The following is an 18,149-nucleotide window of genomic DNA, read 5'->3' as shown; positions in this document are numbered from 1 at the left end:
TATTTCTGAATATGATATTCTTACATCAACTGTTTTATCTGAAGTGTTCAGTTGCCTTAAGTATATACTTCAATCAGTTCTGGTTTGTTTCTTTGTGGTGAACCATACTGGTAGATGTTGTTGGGAACAATATGCCAGCAAACCAACCAACATGCCAACCTTTCTTTCATCACCTTTGCAGGTAACACACTACACTCTTGAACAGAATGGTCATCTTCAAGCTTTCCAGCTCAACTTTCAAAACTGCAAAGCTTGAATTTATTTTGATGGGAGGGCCTTCTACAGTTTGGTTGAGCAGTTGATCACCATCTGGTCTTGGTTCGCCCAGTTCCCTGGTAGCAACTGGTCACAGCTTTTCTTTTATTTGATTATTGTCACTCTGACTCTTGTACTTTGGGCGAAGACAGCTTCTTCTGTCTATTTCTTTTACTCTAGGATGCTCAGGAAAGTTTGCCGCTATTGCCTTTTTATGTTGATTTTAAGTTCTGAATCCTACGTGGACTTACGTCATTAACCGATCCAATGTGGTACAAAACTTGGCAGTCTGCCATTTGCTTCACTGCCACGTCAGACGTCTGTCTCGAGCCACCTGGCCAATCTCAATTGGTTTGCTGCTGACATGCATTCTGTTTTTAAGAGACTTTGACATAAACCTCAACCCGTCTTTTTACAGAGAATTTACTCCATGTATGCTCTGCTCCATCCAGGTCTCCTTAGTCCTCTACTGCTAGGGACTATGTGGTTCCTAAGGTCAATAAGGCTGAGTAAGGCCGACCATTCTTTTTCTTTTCAGGATGTCATACGGTAGAATTCCCTACCCACCACCCCTAATCTATTTACTAAATAAGTTTGTTTCAGTTCTTATGCTGGTGATGTCAGGTCCTTGCATTCCATACACATTCAATAAATAAATAAACAAAAACAGTGTAACTGAGCGGTGTTGGTGTAATGCTTCTATATGGTGTGCTCTGTTGTGTTTCTGTGTGGTCTTTCTGTGGTGGCTAATTCTGTTATAAGATAACCACTTAATATATAACTATCAGTAATCTGATCATCACCGCTAGGAGAAAATGTATGTGAAGAATGAGGTTGAAATATTTGAGTGCACAGTAGCTCAACCTTCGAAAACCCAAAATACACTTGGAAATGATCTGACCTAAGCAGAAGAAAATGTAACAACTTTCTGTTCGGGTGTATCCAGGTTATCAGGGGGGTCAAACTATGTAAATCACTTTGGTACTGTCAGAGGCATGGGTAGATGGGATGCCTGGCATGTAGTTCCCCAAATGTACAAATGGTGCATCTATAAGCACGTCAGTAACATTTGTGGAAATTTGAAAGAAAAAAAAAAGACTACAACTGGTATGAACAAACAACAGCCGGCAGCAGCTAGCAAGAATGTTGGCTCTTCCCACAAACCCAGGGCACCTGGATCTGAACTTTGATTAATCCTGGCAAGATGCATTGTGTGAAGACAGGTCTGAAAATGCCCGTATTGAGAACAATACGCATGTAAGTGCACTCACTCTATACCACTGATGGTCAGTCATCATGCACGATCTGTGAGTATGTTGGGAGTTTGTCCAAAGCTGTTGCCAAATTGTAAGCACAGAGAAGACAGTAGATTGTCTTTGGTTTGTGGAATTCTCTTCTCCTGCACACCCACTGTCTGCCACTATCAATGAACCTTCAAAGAAGTGTAAAAAGGGGTTTCTACAAATCACTGTTTATCTCGGCTTCAATTTCTAAGCTGTGGCTTTTTCTTTATCACAAGCTTAGATGTGTTTTAGCTCGTGGTTTTCCACTTACAAATATATCAGATGATGCAAAATTGACCAACACCGTGAACATTGTAGGTGCTATACATATAACAAATAGGGTTGTTCATTCTTACCAAGATGAAGTCCGAATATATGTCAATTTATGATTGATTGTTTCTAGAATTTTGTGATTGCTAACGGGCATCCAATAGAGGCATTTAGATGATAGGAAAAGAGGAACAACAGAGAAGACCCAGGAAAAAAGAAGTCAAAGATTGATGAAACTCAGATGGCTACCTATGGTCCACAGAGCAAGAAGCAAATTGTTCCAGGATTTGGGTCATAAAATTAGAGGGAGAATTCCCCCCCAAAAAGGACCATGTAAAACAAAGAACGCTGACAAGAACCTGGGATTTAGAACGAAGATCCATGCGCGGTGTTAGAAGGATTAATATTAAGGGGCCGATTACAAGTTCGGCAGACGGGAACACCCGTCCACGAAACTCCTGATGGGGTGGTCGCCACCATTCCCCACCGGCCCCATTACAACTTTCCTACTTGGCTGACCAGCTGAAAGCAAGGTTTCCACCAATCAGCCTAGTGGGAAAGTGGCAGCAGCATTGTCGCCTGCTCATATTAGTACTGGTGGCAGTGCTACCGCACGCAGGGAGCACCAGCACCCTCAAAATGCAGTGTCTGCACAGCAGACAGTGTGCATTTCGAGGGTGATAGGCAGGGGGACCCCCGCATTTGTTCTCCGCCAGCGTTTTCATGGCAGTTGAACCGCCATGAAAAGTCTGACGGAGAACAAGGTTGTAATCAGCAGTGAAGCCCTGAATTCAGCGCCGCCCTGGCTGATTCCAGCCTACCCTGCCATCAACCCTTCAGGATCACTGATCCAGACAGGAATGGCGAGAGGTTGGCGGGTCTGCCTGCCAACCTCATAATGTGACGGTGGGACTGCAACAGCCGCAGTGGTTGGTGGTCCGACAGCCACCACGAATCTGGCGGTCTGTTGACTGTCAGACTCGTGATAAGCCTCTAAGGCAGACGAACTCTTGGTGCAGTGAAAAACTCACTGCGTCAAGACCTTGAACTTGGTGTGGGCTAGTGAAGCTATTTCCTTGCCCCAAAGGCGTGATCACATATTTTCAGATGATCATCTTATGGACAGCAGTGCTTTTAATTTAAGAACATAGAAGCATAAAGAAATGACTGTCCGAGGCCTGTTGGTCAATCAATTGAGTATCATCGGCCTAAACGAAATAGCAGATGGATGGGCAAGCGAATAGAATGAGGGACAGGGCCAAACCTTGTGAGACTCTACACCTCAAGCTAAAATAGATCAGAAAGGGTCCAAGGAGAGAGGGAGCTGGTGATCTGTGAAGAATGAGGTGAAACACCATATGCACTTGTTTGCAAATTAGTACACTCCTTTTAGGTGACTTTCTACTAAGAAATCCTTGCTGAAAGTGCCTTTTAGTGGCCCCTTCTCAAATTCCAGTTGCATGACTCTTAAGTTGTGGCATGTAGTTTATGTTGGAAATAACAGGGATTTCTTCATTGTTTTTACAGGGGTGGGCGAAATTGTAAATGATTGTCCTCATGGAATAGATAATGTTTGAAAGCATTACACCTCTTACACGAATGTTTTCTTGATAGTCACTTGCATTACAATTGTATTTGAGGACATAACTTATTTTCAAGTCAAGCAAAATTCAGACGGGAGATTGATTCTAATAGGAACTGTCTCTCGGCCGTGACACACACCAGTTTCACAGTTTATGTAAGACATTTCATGCTCGAACCAGTGTCCTTTGGGTGAAAATTACACGAAACGCGTCCAGCAGAGACTAAAAGCAATTAAGTAAATTCTTCCACACATGACAAAAAAATTGGCTAGCTCTAGTCTATAATTAGCTCTTAAAAACGTAGAGATATGCCACCACTGAGCCTCTAAAAGGAAACAGCAAATGTAAAGACATATAAAAGAACAATTTCAAAAATGTGGAAAGAACAAACAGGGTAAGCAAATTGGTTGCATGTAGCACTTCCAGTGGTGCAAATTAGAGGTCATCCATAAATTTGTGTTGTCATGCGCACTGCTGATTAAAGATGCCTTATACTTTTTCGTGCCACAAAAATGGCGGGTCCAGCTTTTCTGCCATTTTCCAATCTTTAACACAATTTAGACACTGCTCTTGTGCTCCGTTATTAACTTGCTGTCACCTTAGGCCCAGTCCTCCTCTGTCCACGCCCATAGATGTCTCTATTACTCTGTTATTGTGTACGGGTATTTATCATGTTTCCTTCGGCAGTTAAAGTTCATATCATTACATTTTTCTTATCATCAGTGCTTGAATGATTCATCACGTTGAGGGACAAGTTCTAGCCTGGAGTTTACAAGCGCCCAACCAGAGCGCAGAAGTAGATGAGCAGCCCTGAAAGGTCGGAGACTGCCACCTAGTGTCTGTTTAGAGTGCTGCAAGTCCATAATATGCTCGCTTTAGCTCTGTGCAAGACCCACCAGAGAGGGATATTTATGAACTGTATTGGATTTTGCACATCATAATTTTAAACTGTCATAAGTGCTTTCATATTGGAAGTGCTGGTTATTGCATGTGTTGTGAGTAGACTGAAGTTCGTTTTCAGTGGCTTACCCCTTTTTTGTTTGTCTTTCAGGCATTTGCTTTCTTTGTCATGGACGTGGAGCCAGAGTTGAGACCCCGCCTTGCCCTACAAAAGGTAATCTTGGTATCAAGACATGCAGAGGACATACATTTGCCACCCAGTCACATGCCTTGAGTCGCTCAGCCTGATAAAACAGAGATCAGACTGAAGCCCCGATTATGTCAGTGGTCTCGCGTCTGGGCAGGCTTGCCCGCTAAGACGTTGCCTTTGAGTTTCCACACATGAGATTCCATTCATGAGACAGCAGGAAACACACATTCGAGGGAGCCGGCTGGCTTGCATGTGCCCGAATTCTGTTACAGATTTGAGGGCTGACTACAGAGAATATGCTGCCTCCGCAGGTGTCTCTGACGGTATATGCATATATCTTGACAATGTTATTAACATCAAGGTGCGCAGATGTGTAGTGAAGCATGGTAAGGCTGATGTACATGCTTTCACAATATTTTGGCAGATCTCAACTCGTCCGTTCTAGAACTTCATTCAGGTTTAGCTTATTTCTCAACATGGAGCAGTGTAGTGCAACTCTCATTAAAAATGCAGAACCACGAGTATCAGAACACAAAGAGAAAACTGGCGTAACTACTCACACTTGACATAGTACAATGCAAGAAAGCTAGCTAGCTAGCTGGCTGATGTATAACTCACCTACTAAATTTGAGACTTCTGGATTGAATGAATGATTCACACTTGACACAGAACAGCTTGAGATTTGCGGACTGGGTGAGTTGCTCACACTTGACTTTGGCCAGCTCGGTCTCTGGACTTGGAGAACTTCTCACAACTAACTAGAGACAGTCCGTGACCACTAGACTGAGGCAGCTAACTCGCACGTCATTTGGAACTGCTAGAGAGCTGTAGACTGAATGCGGTTCTCATAAGTAACTACTTGAAATTTGTGGACTTGATGAGCTTCACACAGATAAATCCCATGGTGCGGAGGTCTTTAGTTTTTCATTTTTGAAAAACAAACTCTTGCTATGGGAGCTTGAATTTTTAACATGAAAAACTTTGTAAAAGTTTCATGGCCGGCCATCATGTTTGACGGAGACACCTGTCAAACTTTTACAACTTTGACAGGAACCACGTGACGTTGGTTCCTGCCAAATGTTTAGAGATGTCTAAGGGCTGGTTGACAACTCTAACTATGGCAGGCGGGTGTCCCTTGGGGAATGTCCTCCACCATCATCCCCTGTGTTTTCTGAAACAGTTTAAAAGATACAGGAGAAAAGGAGTGTGAAAAGAAGAGACTTATAATACTGTTGGAGAAGGCAGGATGGAGGAAGGGAAGATAGAAATAAGAAAGGGACAAACGGAATTAGGATGGAATAAAAGAACCGGAGAAAGAAAAGTATGAAGAAAGAAAGAAGGAATGCAAAAAGAAGCTCAGGCAAAATTAATGATTTAAGAAAGAGTAGAAGAATGAAAGAAAGGATCTATGCAAAAAAGATTAGATTTAGAAAGAAAAGCAGAAAAGAAGAATTTGATGAAAGGTGTGTGACTATATGACTAGATGAGAAAGCCAATTCCTGGATAAATTTATGTAGTTTAAGCAGTGAATGTGTTTAGATGTCCATTTCTATTTTAACCCTATTGCTGATTTTTCTTCAGCCTAAATGGATAAATATAAATGAATGTTAGAGACTATATAAAAAAATAGTACAAAACATATTTACAATAGGAAATTAAATATTTTCTAATTAAGTAATAAATATGTACATTTTAAATATATTTTTAACATTAATTGTATTTCTATTTCTACTTTTAACTCGTTTTAAATAATTTAATTTAAATAAAACATTATGTCATATGGGGTTTTATCTTAAATTCCTACCTCCATTACATTTAATTAGAGGTTGTTGTAGTACAAGCGGTTGGCCATGTATAGGGCTGGACTTACTGCAAAAGTGTATTTTGCTACAAATGTGTAACTGACTACAAAAGTGTGATTTGTAAATACCGAAAAGTAGTAAACTTACTCAAAAGTATAAAGTTACTAAAAAATGTAGCTTGTGAATCATGCCTCCAGTTTTTTCGAATCAGAGTACAGGACATTCTTGAGGGTTTCACCCTGGGATTAAGAGCATTTGCCTAAAGGTACTGCTTAGAATAAGGGTCATTAACATTTTGAGAGCTTGTGGAGACACTTAAGAATCCACCAATGTTTCCAGGTCTGTTGTTTGTTGATTGGTTGACTGGTGTTATCAATAGGCCAGAATCAGCATTCTGGCACGTGTTCCAGAGTGTTGCTGGGGCAAATGTTAGTGAGTACCTACGCATGCATTGACACTGGTAAATCTTAACTTTCGGCATTACCTTTTTTAACAGTGGAAAAAAAAAAAATCTAAGTCTTAACAAAAAACAATTTAGGTGAGGGGTCAATGGTCTGAGTTTTCAGCTGTTTAGGAGTGGTTATATTACAGAACACAGTAATCCCTCAGACGCAGACCTGGGTTTAAGTCTGTGGTATCGGTCAATGGGTGTTGGCTGGGAATTCAGCACTTTTCCTCCCCATCAGAATTTCACTTTCGATTACATCATTATTTTCAATTTTAGGAAGATGCTTTTCACCCAGTCATTCATTGCCAGTAGACATTGAGAAGCCGAGCAGCATTTGGGGTGTGTTAAGTTGCATACTGATTTCCTTCGCAAATGCAAGGGAAAGCTCGTCCAAATTACAAAAAATCCACAAGTTACCAGTAATTGTTTTACATGGAAATATGGAGTTCTGCAAGCATTTTGAATGCAAGATCATTTTTGTTGAGTTATTCCACAGAAAAAGGTGAACATGGTATGCATTGGAGTACTAAATGTTATTCAGTTAGTAGCACAAGACAGTTTCATAGCGGTTTGATAGGAAAAGCTAAACAAGGTATGAACACAAGCATAAAATGTTTGCGAGTTCATGGTGGAAGACGTTTTCAGAGTCACTCTCGAGAAAAAACTAAGCAATGTAGACACATGCGTACAAAATGCTTGGGAGTTAACAGCAATCAACACTCACAAGTGAAAGCTTTGCAAGTGAGTTGGCAGAGGAAAAGGCGAAAACTCCACAAGCTACGAGTAGGCCAATAATTGTGAACTACGCAAGGCTACTCTCAGCTAATAAAAAATGTTCACTGCCTTGGAGACAGTCAGACACCTGTTCCAGAAAAAATAAAACCCACATCATCAAAATAGGCAGGTAGGAAGGTTGTCATTGTGTGTGGTGTCCATAAGCAGATTTAGCGATTTACTAACTAGTGGTAACTGCAAGAAGATCAAGGTGCCCCAGAGGAGCTGTGAGTGAAAATGACATCAGATTGTGAACATCACAGGCTTAACTTTTGGATTCTACCCTTTTACTTCCACGCCTGCACCAAGTGAACCCGATGGTATGTAGTCCATCTGATATAAAGTTGAAGAGCTTTTGAATGCCAACTAAAGATAAGAAAGGAACATGCTAATGGATTGTCCATGTCTGAAGGGCACTGGGGGCCAAATATATAATCTGACCTGTTGTAGAACACTGCTGTGTTTGCAGGGGTCTAGTGTAACTTAAAGTTGTGCTTTATTACTATAACCCAGCACAGGGGCTGTTTGTGATGAGTTGCAGAATACCTCCTCATCAATATTTATGCACCATGATTTTGATATGTACATCACTGATCCGTGGGATCCTTTTCTGCTTCCCCTTAGGCCCATACGAAGGACAATTGACAAAACACAGGAACGTTTGAGACGTCTGAAACTCATCCATTATTTAACTCACTGCTGATTGTCAGGATGCGATGTGTCAAGCATGAGCTTGGGGTTATTACAATCCTATATATCACTTCGTCTTTTATTGGACATGTTCCTAAAACCGTTTTGTAATGTGATCTCTTGAGCCAAAAGAGGATTCTAAGGAGAGGAATGTCGGCCTCGCAACATATAGCCAAATTGGCAACTCAGAACTTTGTCCACACTCAAAAAAATAATTAATTGAGGCAGTGCAGACTGAATTCAATTAAATTAATTAGATGTGGTTATCATTTTATAGAGATTCTTTGTGCATTGATTGCCAAACACAACCCACCTTGGTAGGGGACCAAAATTCTTCAAATTCATATCTGACTGCATTGAGGATATTATTTTCTCAGGAAGCTCTCACAGGTCTAAGCGGACCTAGCCAAATCAGAAGGAATTGAAATTTGGTGAAAGATATCTTCTGTTTGTTAGAGAAGCCAAGTAGGAGCGACAGCTGAGGCCACAATAGTTGTTTGAAAGAGGTCTTTGGTGCAGGCATACTCCAATGATGTTCTGTCCTACTTAGGGGCTACTCCTACAAACCATTTAACAGGTGTAAAATTAGATGCAGAGCTCAAGTATTGGCTACTTGACCATACACATCTTGCATGGTCTTAAGAGAGGCAGGGCAGTACTAGAGAAGACTGCTGGACCCAGGAGAAAAAACTAGAAATCCTTCCATGCTTGTGTGCAGCTCATTGAATAAGCGAGTCTCACTGCAATGGCGATACAACAAAAAAGCATTAGCAAAGCCAGTAGATCTTTGAGAACCTATTGGCTTTGCCAGTGCCTTTTGGCAATATTGTACAGCATTGTAGAAGGAGAAAAGCAACACACAAGGAAGGGAGCTATTGTGAGGGCAGGGGGAGTAGTAAACTAGAGAAAAAACTAGGAGGTGAGGGGTGAAATGGTTAGCACGTTGCCAAGAGGAGGAACTATGGGCTAGATTTATGCTGGCCTTGCGCCATTCCAACGCCACATTAGCATCATTTTTGCGATGCTAATGTGGCGTTGGAAGGGGAAAAATGCCTGCCATATTTGCAAAGTGGCGCAATGCTTGCATCGCACCACTTTGTAACCCATTGTGCCACATTATGCCAGCGCCAGGCATAATGTATGCAAGGGGGATGTTCCAGCGCTAAGGGGGGCGTAAAAATGGTGCAAAGAAATCTATGATATTCCTTTGCGCCATTTTTATCATCATTTTTTAACGGCTGCTGAGTGCAGGCGTTAAACAGGGGCTCCCATTGATTACAACGGGCCTGTGGCTGCTTTGCAGGGTTAGCATCAAATTTTTTATGCTAATCCTGCAAAGCGCCGGACTAGCGTAAACGTTTTTGAAGCTATTCATCCTAACTACCGCCATGGTGCGCTGTATTTTAAATATGGTGCTACTATGGTGCCATTAGGGGGGCACTAAGGGGCGCAAGAAAAGTGGCGCTCCACTAGGTGCAGTGCCACTTTTCATAAATCTGCTCCTATATTCACAAAGTGTGAGGCCTTCGCAGGTTTGAGAGCCTACACTCTGCTTGAGCAGGCTACAGACATCAGGAAGTTCAGGCAGGTAAATGCATGCTCCCAAGGATCCTCTCCCTGTTACCAGGATCAATGTGCCACTTCTGACATTGTGCCCCTGCCCATTAAGGGACTGGGGTCATGAAAAGACGAGTGTTCACAATGGCAACGCACTGCGATTTCGAATACTGAGACAGAGGTCTGCTCTTCGCAACTTTTGCAACGGAGTCACATGCCGGTTCCTTCCTCATTAATATTCATGAAGCAGGACTTTGCAGCTCTTAGCACACAGTCCACTTTCAGTATAATACCTTTGAAGCAGCCCTCACACTACTAAGGAAGAGGCTGGTCGCAAAACACTACTGTGGAATCAGTTTCTTTCAAGAACCAGCCCTTTGGCAGCCTAAGACCGCTATGGTCACCAGTAGACTAAAAGGTTTCTGTTATGGAACATACGTAATGTGTACTTGAAGCAAACAGTGGTTTAATGTGAAACACAATGCAGTTCATTATCTTGTGCATTGAAATTCTTGTCTAGGATGCTTTTTCTATAAGTATTCCAAGAAACTCTAACGCCAATTATCTGCTATGCATTTCCATTCACAGCGACAGTAGATTGCGGCAATGACTGTAAGTGTCCGAAGAACTCTGTGTGTAATGCGACATCGTCCGACTACTGTACCTGCAAACCAGGGTTCTTTCACAAAGAGACAAATACCTTTGAATGGTCAAAAGGCTCTTGTGACGGTAAGAGTGATTGGTACATTTTTTATGGCACACACATTCACCCTAATGGCATCAAGGTACTAAAGGACAATCAGATCTTTGTAATTTAAAATACTGGCTCTTGATAAAATGCTAAACAAGGAAGCGGGGAACCAACAGAATAAAAATAATGTAAACTTTTCTAAAAGCAAGGTGGAGCTGAATGGTTTTCAGATGCAGTAGCAGTTTATTTCATAGTTGGGGACTAAGCATGCCAAAAGAGTTCCCTCTAGATCGTGCTTATTTAATTATTTCTTATAAGACTCAATATGAGGAATGGTGAAGGGTGAAAGGTCAGTATGGTCATTCCACACTGTCCTGATAAAGTAAAGTCATGTGTCCACAGTCGCCATGAAAAAAAGAAAAGCGGCAGAATAGAAATGTTTAGCATAAGCTGATTGCATAGGCCTCCTTAGTCTCTCAGTGAGGAACACTCAACACTCATTTCAATAAGTAAAAAAACTGTTTTTTAGAAGTCGTGCAAAGCCCTATGAGCATAGGAAAGGGGATAAGCACTGATGTGAATAACGCAGCTTACGAAAAACAAGAGAAGTCCATCAGAAGGAGGTAGATGTTATTCACAAGACAGTACAGTCGACTGAAAAAAGAGAAAAACAGTCAGGAGGGCAGATCTTATTTCACACAGACAGAGCAAAGGCAGGTGAAAGCACCGAGAAAATAGGAAGCATGATAGTGTGGATTAGTGTTTAACCGGGCTCTCTCTGCAGGATTACCTCCAATTGTTTGCCTTTTTCTCCTCAGTTATTTTTTGCTGAATTTGTTTTTGTTGACCTTAGGACTCTGTGCGCTTTACCACTGCTAACCAGTACTAAAGTGCTTGTGCTCTCTCCCTAAAATATAGTCAACTTTGCTTATACTCAGTTGGCATATTTAGTTTACCTGCGAGTCCCTTGTAGAGTGGAATACCATTTAATCAGGGCCTATAAATTAAATGCTACCAGTGGGCCTTCAGCACGTATTGTGCCACCCACTTAAGTAACACTTCAAAACATGTCCCAGGCCTGCCATTGCAGTCTGAAAGCAGTGTTCCACTGCCATATTGACTTGACATTAAAACCCCCTTGCCAAGCCTTAAACTGCCTTTTTATTACATATAAGTCACCCCTAAGGTGAGCCCTAGGTAGGCCATAGGACGTTACTGTGTAATTGAAATGTTGGACATGTACTTTGAAGTTTTACATTTTCTGCTGGGGAAAAGCTCCCAAATTCATTTTTTTACTACTGTGAGGCATACCCCTTCCTTGGACAACACTGGGGATTCCTTATTAAATGTAATAAGCTGTAATTCCAAATGAGAGGAGGTAGATATATCATGTTTTGTATCTAAGGCATTGTAATGATAAACTCTTTAATGATAAAGTCAAATTATCCGTTGCAATTTTGAAAATTACACTTTTACAAAGCTGGCATTTTCCTGCTCTTAGCTCCTTGTGCTGGCAGCCTGTCTTGGGTCACATGACTGGGTGCAGCTGACAGTTAGACTTTGTGAATTCCTTCCAACAACAACAGAGGGACTAGGTGTGCCTGAATGGCCCATCTGCTGGCAGGATGAGAGGGCGGAGCTGAGCATAGCCCCACTTACACATGAATAGCCTGCGCTCTGCTTTCACACAGAGGGCCTAACAACCCTGTATTGTTACTGCAGCCAGCTTGGAGTCAGGACAGAGGAATTAGGAAATTCCATGCACTTCAAAGAACCTTTCCGGAATTTCTCCCACCTTTCAGAGGAAGGGCACCAGGGTATAAACATAGGACCTTCAGACCTACTCTTCAGCTCACTACTGCTGGACCTGCGGAAGGGCTCTCAAAAGATTGCCTACTGCTGTGACCTGCTCTGCACTCTGAAAGACTGCTGCTGTACCTGGAAGGACTGGTTTGCTGCCTGGAGCCTGCCTTGAACCGTCAGAGGCCAACCCTGCTGTTAAGCCCTGCATATACATCTGCAACCATGACTACCAGAAGTGCCTCTAAGGGCTAGTTTGCTGACCTCATGTTCAGAGCCACAGGGAAAAGCTCCCACCATCTTGAACCCTCACCTGGACCCAGCTTGAGTGAGTCCCGAACCCCCAGTGGGTGTCCCACCAGTCCTGGACCCTTGTTTGTGGCACTTAAAGTGCCCAAATGGCCAAAACTGATGATTTGAAAACATTTGGCCAAAAAAGTGCTCTGAGAACCAGGAGGAGACCAGAACAAACCTACTTGCTTGTCCACCTGAATTGCATCACCGGGGAGATTGACTTTGTGGCTTCTCCTACTCTGTTCTTTTCCACAGCAGCAAATCTGTTTCAGCTGTCCTTCACCAAAGTGGTATCCGACCTTGTGGAATTGTCCTCGTCTACCGCCTTCTCTCTCATCCGACTGGAGTTTTTCAGCTTCCATTTTGGCAACTAAGTCCGAACGTAGAAATCTTCACCACAGGTTCGACTCAAACCATCCGACGACGAAACTCTCTCCTCGGATACCTCATGTATGCCTTGCCCCCGTGAATTTTACCTTCTCAGACATTTTTCTTCAAGAATTTTTCCAAGTCCGAAGGTAAGCGCTAACACGGCCCAATCTACTTCTTGGATCTGAAACCCTCTCCATCTCAGTCAGCCTTAACTTTCTACTTTGACACAGGTTTCATGCAACTAGATGTCTGTGGATGGCGCTTTGATCTTTTATGAAGCTATTTTGAACCTTAAACTTAAAAAATTCATAACTACGGACCTACTGATTGGATTTTTGCTATTTTGGTGTGAAATCATTTATTATAATTAAGGCTCTCAGTTTTCCGTTTAAATGGATTTTTACACATAAATACAGACGGAAATCAATTTTTCTTGTGTCTGTATTTATAAATATAAACAGTAAAATGCTGCTGAATCTGATACAGAGACTTTATACTGCAACCGACCGAGGGTTGCCTCGCCATGCCCCTCTTCATGATAAGATCTTTGTCTACGCTGGCTTCTGCTTTTGTACTGTCACTGAAAGTGGAGGTGAGCGATCCTTTGCTCCTGATCAACACTGTGAGTCAGGAGCGAAGGATCGCTCACCTCTCCATTTACAGTGACAATTCAAAAGACCATTTGCTCACCATTGCACCACACTATTTAGGCAATAAAAATCCTAGTTTCAAGGCGGTGCAAAGAAGTGTGAATCACACTTCTCTGCACCACCTTGAAACTGGGATTTTTATTGCCTCAATAGTGCAGGGCAATGGTGGGCAAATGGTGTTTTGTACAGTGCTTAACTTGTGCTTGTTGTTTCCGGTGCAGAGCACCAACTCTTTTTTTGGAGGGCTGGCCCTTATTTTTCTGCCTCAAGCAGTTACTGCGAGCAAAAGACACATATGGGAAAGACGGAGGAAGAGAAAAATGAAAAAGCGTCACAAAGGGAGAAAGCAGAAAGCTGCAAGAGTGAGCTCAAGGGGCAGGGAATGGCTTTAAATGGATTGAAGAGGCCTGAGATGGATTCAGGATTACGCTGCCTCAGTATTACGTGTTCGCACACTTAAATGCAGCAGCTGCATGTTTAAGGGGAGGGCTTTGGGCACCTGCACGTTTTTATTCACAAATTATGCACTGCTTTTGTACTGTCACTGTAAGCGGAGAGGTGAGCGATCATTCGCTTCTGATTCACACTGTGTGAATGAGGAGCGAAGGATCGCTCACCTCCCTGCTTACAGTGACAATACAAAAGACCATTTGCCCACCATTTCCCCTCACTATTGAGCGTATATTTAAATATCTATAAACCTATAACAACTGAGTTCAAGTGTGCATTGTCTATTTAAATAAATGTGAAAAAATACTAGCTGCAGCATCTTCTTTTGCTTGCGACAAAAATAAATATGGATAAATACAGACAGAAATGTTAAAAAAATAAATACCATAACACCAGGAGCCCTAATTATAATGTACTCTATTTTTCTAAATTGGTTTGGGACTTTTCTTGTGTTGTGTTTTCACTTTATTACTGTTTGGGTGCCACATAAATACTTAACGTATTGCCTCTAAGTTAAGCCTGACTGCTTTTTGTGCCAACCTACTCAGGTTTTTAGCACAGGTTAATTTGGTGATTTTTTGTGGTTCACCCTGAAAGGAACCGTGGGTGTTGGTTGACTAGGGCTCAGACCCCAGTCAACTAATTTCTCACAATTTGCATATAGAGAAATCCCAAACAGGAGAAGGACCAGGGAAAACAAAATAAAATGAAATTGCAGGTGATGCTGGGTGCAGAACAACACAAAAATGGAGAACAGGGGCTAAAGTGTGAAGGCTACTCACTCATAAGAGCAGTTAGTTTTCTGTCACAAGCATTGCCATTAAACTCATCAATGCTGATGATATGTGTCTTTGGGTGAGATCCAAGAACACCACAAAAAAGAATATATGTCTGTATAAAGCAAATATTTTCTAGTAACCCTCACCTTCAGGTTTTTTACTGGGTAAATTTTACCTGTCAAAGCAGGGCAAGCTCATCTTGGAAAAAGTTCTCAGGATGAGGAAGATAAAGGGCCTGGTTATTACCATACTCCTCAGTATCATAATTCCTGGTGAAGTATTTCTGTGTCACTTTTCGTGGGCAGGGCTGCAAAGTTTCGAGTTTGCTTATGAGTGACATTCTCATATTTGTAGGGTGCCAGTGTGTGACATTTCCATTTCTTATGCATGACACTTAGCAGCAAAAAACCTAGCGGAACACATTTGACTACATTTTGACTTCTTACCACATCAGGGCTCGCCTGCCAGCAATAATTCCTTAAAGTTTACCTATCTCCGTCACCTCCTTGATAAAACTTTGTGCATTGGCCCACTGGGCCTCTCAACCCTGCATCAATCAATCAGTATTTGTATAGTGCAGCACTATCGCTCCTGAGGGTTTCTGAGCGTTGAGGTGCAAGGGACTCAGTTGAAGAGCAAGGTCTTGAGCTCCTTCCTGAAGTGGGTCAGGTAGGGTGCTTTTCATAGGTGGAGGGGCAGGTCGTTCCATGTCTTTAGGGCGGTGTAGAAAAGGAGCAACCTCCACTGTGGATGCAATGGATGCAAGGGCTGTGCGCTAGAGCCAGGGAAGTAGAGCGCAGGCATCTGGAGGGTTTGTGGAAGTTCACATGATAGTTGATGTAAGTTGGTCCCTGGTTGTGCAAGGCTTTGTTGGCGTGCATGAGAATCTTGAGCTGGCATCTCTTCTGGATGGGGAGTCAGCGGAGGTTCCTGAGGTGGGAAGTGATGTGGGCTCATTTGAGGAGGTCTCAAATGTGCATGGCGGCTGCATTCTGTATGACCTGGAGTCTCTTGAGGAGTTAGGTGGAGATACTCGGGTAGAGAGCATTGCTGTAGTCGAGTCGGCTTGTGATGAGGGCCTGGGTGACAGTCTTCTGGGTGTTAGTGGGGATCCACCTGAAGATCTTGCAGAGCATGTGGATGGTGTGGAAGCAGGATGCAGAAACTGTATTGATTTGGTGTTTCGTGGCAACCTTGCCGGCGAGGATGAAACTGAGTTTGCAAGCATAGTCTGTTGGGGCCACCTGCTGTTATCCCATATGGAGGTGTTTTTTCAAAAGATCAGCACTTCCGTTTACTCTGAGTTTAGCTTGAGGCAGTTGGTTCTCATCCAGTCAGTGACACTGGTCATGGCGTTGCAGGAATTCATTCTGGTGGTGGGGGGGTCTTCGGTGAGCGAGAGGATGAGTTGTGTGTTGTCTGTGAAGGATATGATGCTGAGTCCATGGGATCTGATGATGTCTGTGAGCAGGGTCATGTAGGTGTTAAATAGTGTTGGGCTGAGTGAGGATCCTTGGGGTACACCGCAAATGAGGTTTTTAGGTTCTGAGGTGAAGGGTACCAGGTGAACCCTTTGTGTTCTTCCTGCGAGGAAGGAGGCTATCCACTTGAGCGTTGTCCTGGAAGAGGATGCTGTTGAGCCTGTTGATGACGGTGTTGAATGCTACTGCTACGATGAAGAGGCTCAGGGCTGCTGTCTCACTGCAGTCAAGGAGGGGATCTGATGTTGTCTGTGGACACTATCAAGGCTGTTTCTGTGCTGTGGTTGGCATGGATGCTGGATTGGGAGGCGTTGAGCAAGCTGTTTGTTTCCAGGTGTTCTGTGAGCTGGATGTTGATGGCTTTATCCAGGACTTTGACAGAGTATGGGAGAAGAGAGATGGGGTGGTAATTTTTTACTTTGCTGGGGTCGGCAGAGGATTTCTTCAGGAGTAGTCTGACCTCTGCATATTTCCATTTGTTGGGGAAGTTGCCATGGTGATGGAGGTGTTGAGGATGTTGGTGAGTTCTGTGCCTATTTCTTTTGCTTCCAGGCTGAAGACATGGTGAGGGCAGGGGTCGCTGGGTGCCCTGGATTAAGGACATGATGATTGCAGTGGTCAGCATGGGGAGCGGTATCCAGGAGGTGATGGCTAGGTTTGTGTGTGTGGAGGGGGTTTAGGTTGGTGAGGTTGACTTCAGTGGGTTGGCTCTAGAAGTTGTTGCTCATTTTGATATGGTTCATGAGTCCTGGATGAAGGAGATGCCTCCCCCGTATTCGTTTTGTGTGGTCTTGGTGTATCATCTTGTATCAGTCTGGCGTTGCAGTGGGTATGCCATGTGGGTATGTCGGGGTTTGTGGAGGGGCATTTGTGGTCTTCTGGGAGTGGGGGGCTGGGGTCGCTAAGTGCCCCAGAGTGGATGGAAGACATGATGGTTGTGGTGGTCAATGTGGTGAGTGGTGAATAGGAGATGAGGGCTTTGTTGGTGTGCGCGGAGGGTGTCTAAGTTGTCAAGGTTGACTTTGGTGGGCTGGGAGTTGAAGTTGTTGTAGATGGTGGCTACCTTGATGTGGAAAACGTCCGATAGAGTGTTGCAGAGTTCTTGAAAGGGGCAGACAGTGTTTTCCGTGGCTGAAGGGCTGGAAAATTCTTTGACAATGTTGAAGAGTTCTGTCATGCGGTTGGTGCTTTTTTCGATGCAGTTCATGAAGGTTACTCACTTAGCGTTCTTGAAGCACTGGGGTTAGTTATTAACGGCTGCTTTGTAGGTGGTTCAGGTGTGTTTTTGGTGGTGTGCCATTGTTTCTCTAGACATTTGCAGTTGGGTTTGATGGTTTTGTTTTTCGGGGTGTACCAGGTGGCTTGCCTTGATGCTTAGTTTGGTTCTGGTTGGCCTCATAGGGGCGACTGTCGGTGCATTTGGTGATCCAGGAGGAGAAGTTCAGGACGGCCTGTTTCAGGTTTGACACAGCTTTGGGTTGGATGGAGCTGAGGGCCTGCATCCACTGGGTCTCCGTCACTTTGCCCCAGCTGCCATGGGCTGTTTTGGGGGGCTTGCTGTTGCTGTTTGGGTGCCTGCGATGGTGAAGTGGACGATGGTGTGGTCGGACCAGGTGATCTCCGTGGAGTGGCTGTATTTGATTCTGTCACTGGATGTGAAGGTTAGGTCCATTGTGTGTCCTGCTTTGTGTGTGGGGTCAGTGACCAGTTAGGTGAGACCGATGTTGTTCATGTTTTCCAGGAGGGAGGTGGTGTCGGTATCGTTGGGGTCGTCGAGGTGGAAGTTGATGTTGCCGAGTAGGATGTAGTCTCTGGAGTCAATGACTGGGGTGGGTTGAAGTTGGAGATGTTGTCACAAAAGGTGTGCTGGGATCCCGGGT

At 43.5% G+C, this 18,149-nt stretch overlaps 1 protein-coding gene across 4 annotated transcripts in view; it reads left to right on the top strand.

Annotated features, from left to right (window-relative positions):
- The window catches only part of ADGRE5 (adhesion G protein-coupled receptor E5), a 231,221-nt gene that overhangs the window by 75,450 nt on the left and 137,622 nt on the right, over window positions 1–18,149 (top strand). For all 4 annotated transcript variants that reach the window (XM_069231712.1, XM_069231710.1, XM_069231713.1 and 1 more), the window contains exons 2-3: window positions 4,443–4,505; window positions 10,341–10,481. In XM_069231712.1, the coding sequence (XP_069087813.1) occupies window positions 4,443–4,505; window positions 10,341–10,481 (204 nt within the window). The remainder of the gene's footprint in view (window positions 1–4,442; window positions 4,506–10,340; window positions 10,482–18,149) is intronic.

Source organism: Pleurodeles waltl, chromosome 4_2 (genome assembly GCF_031143425.1).
Source record: "Pleurodeles waltl isolate 20211129_DDA chromosome 4_2, aPleWal1.hap1.20221129, whole genome shotgun sequence".
Taxonomy (NCBI): domain Eukaryota; kingdom Metazoa; phylum Chordata; class Amphibia; order Caudata; family Salamandridae; genus Pleurodeles; species Pleurodeles waltl.
Note: the sequence above shows the minus strand (reverse complement) of the source record. Positions and strands in the feature narration are given on the sequence as shown.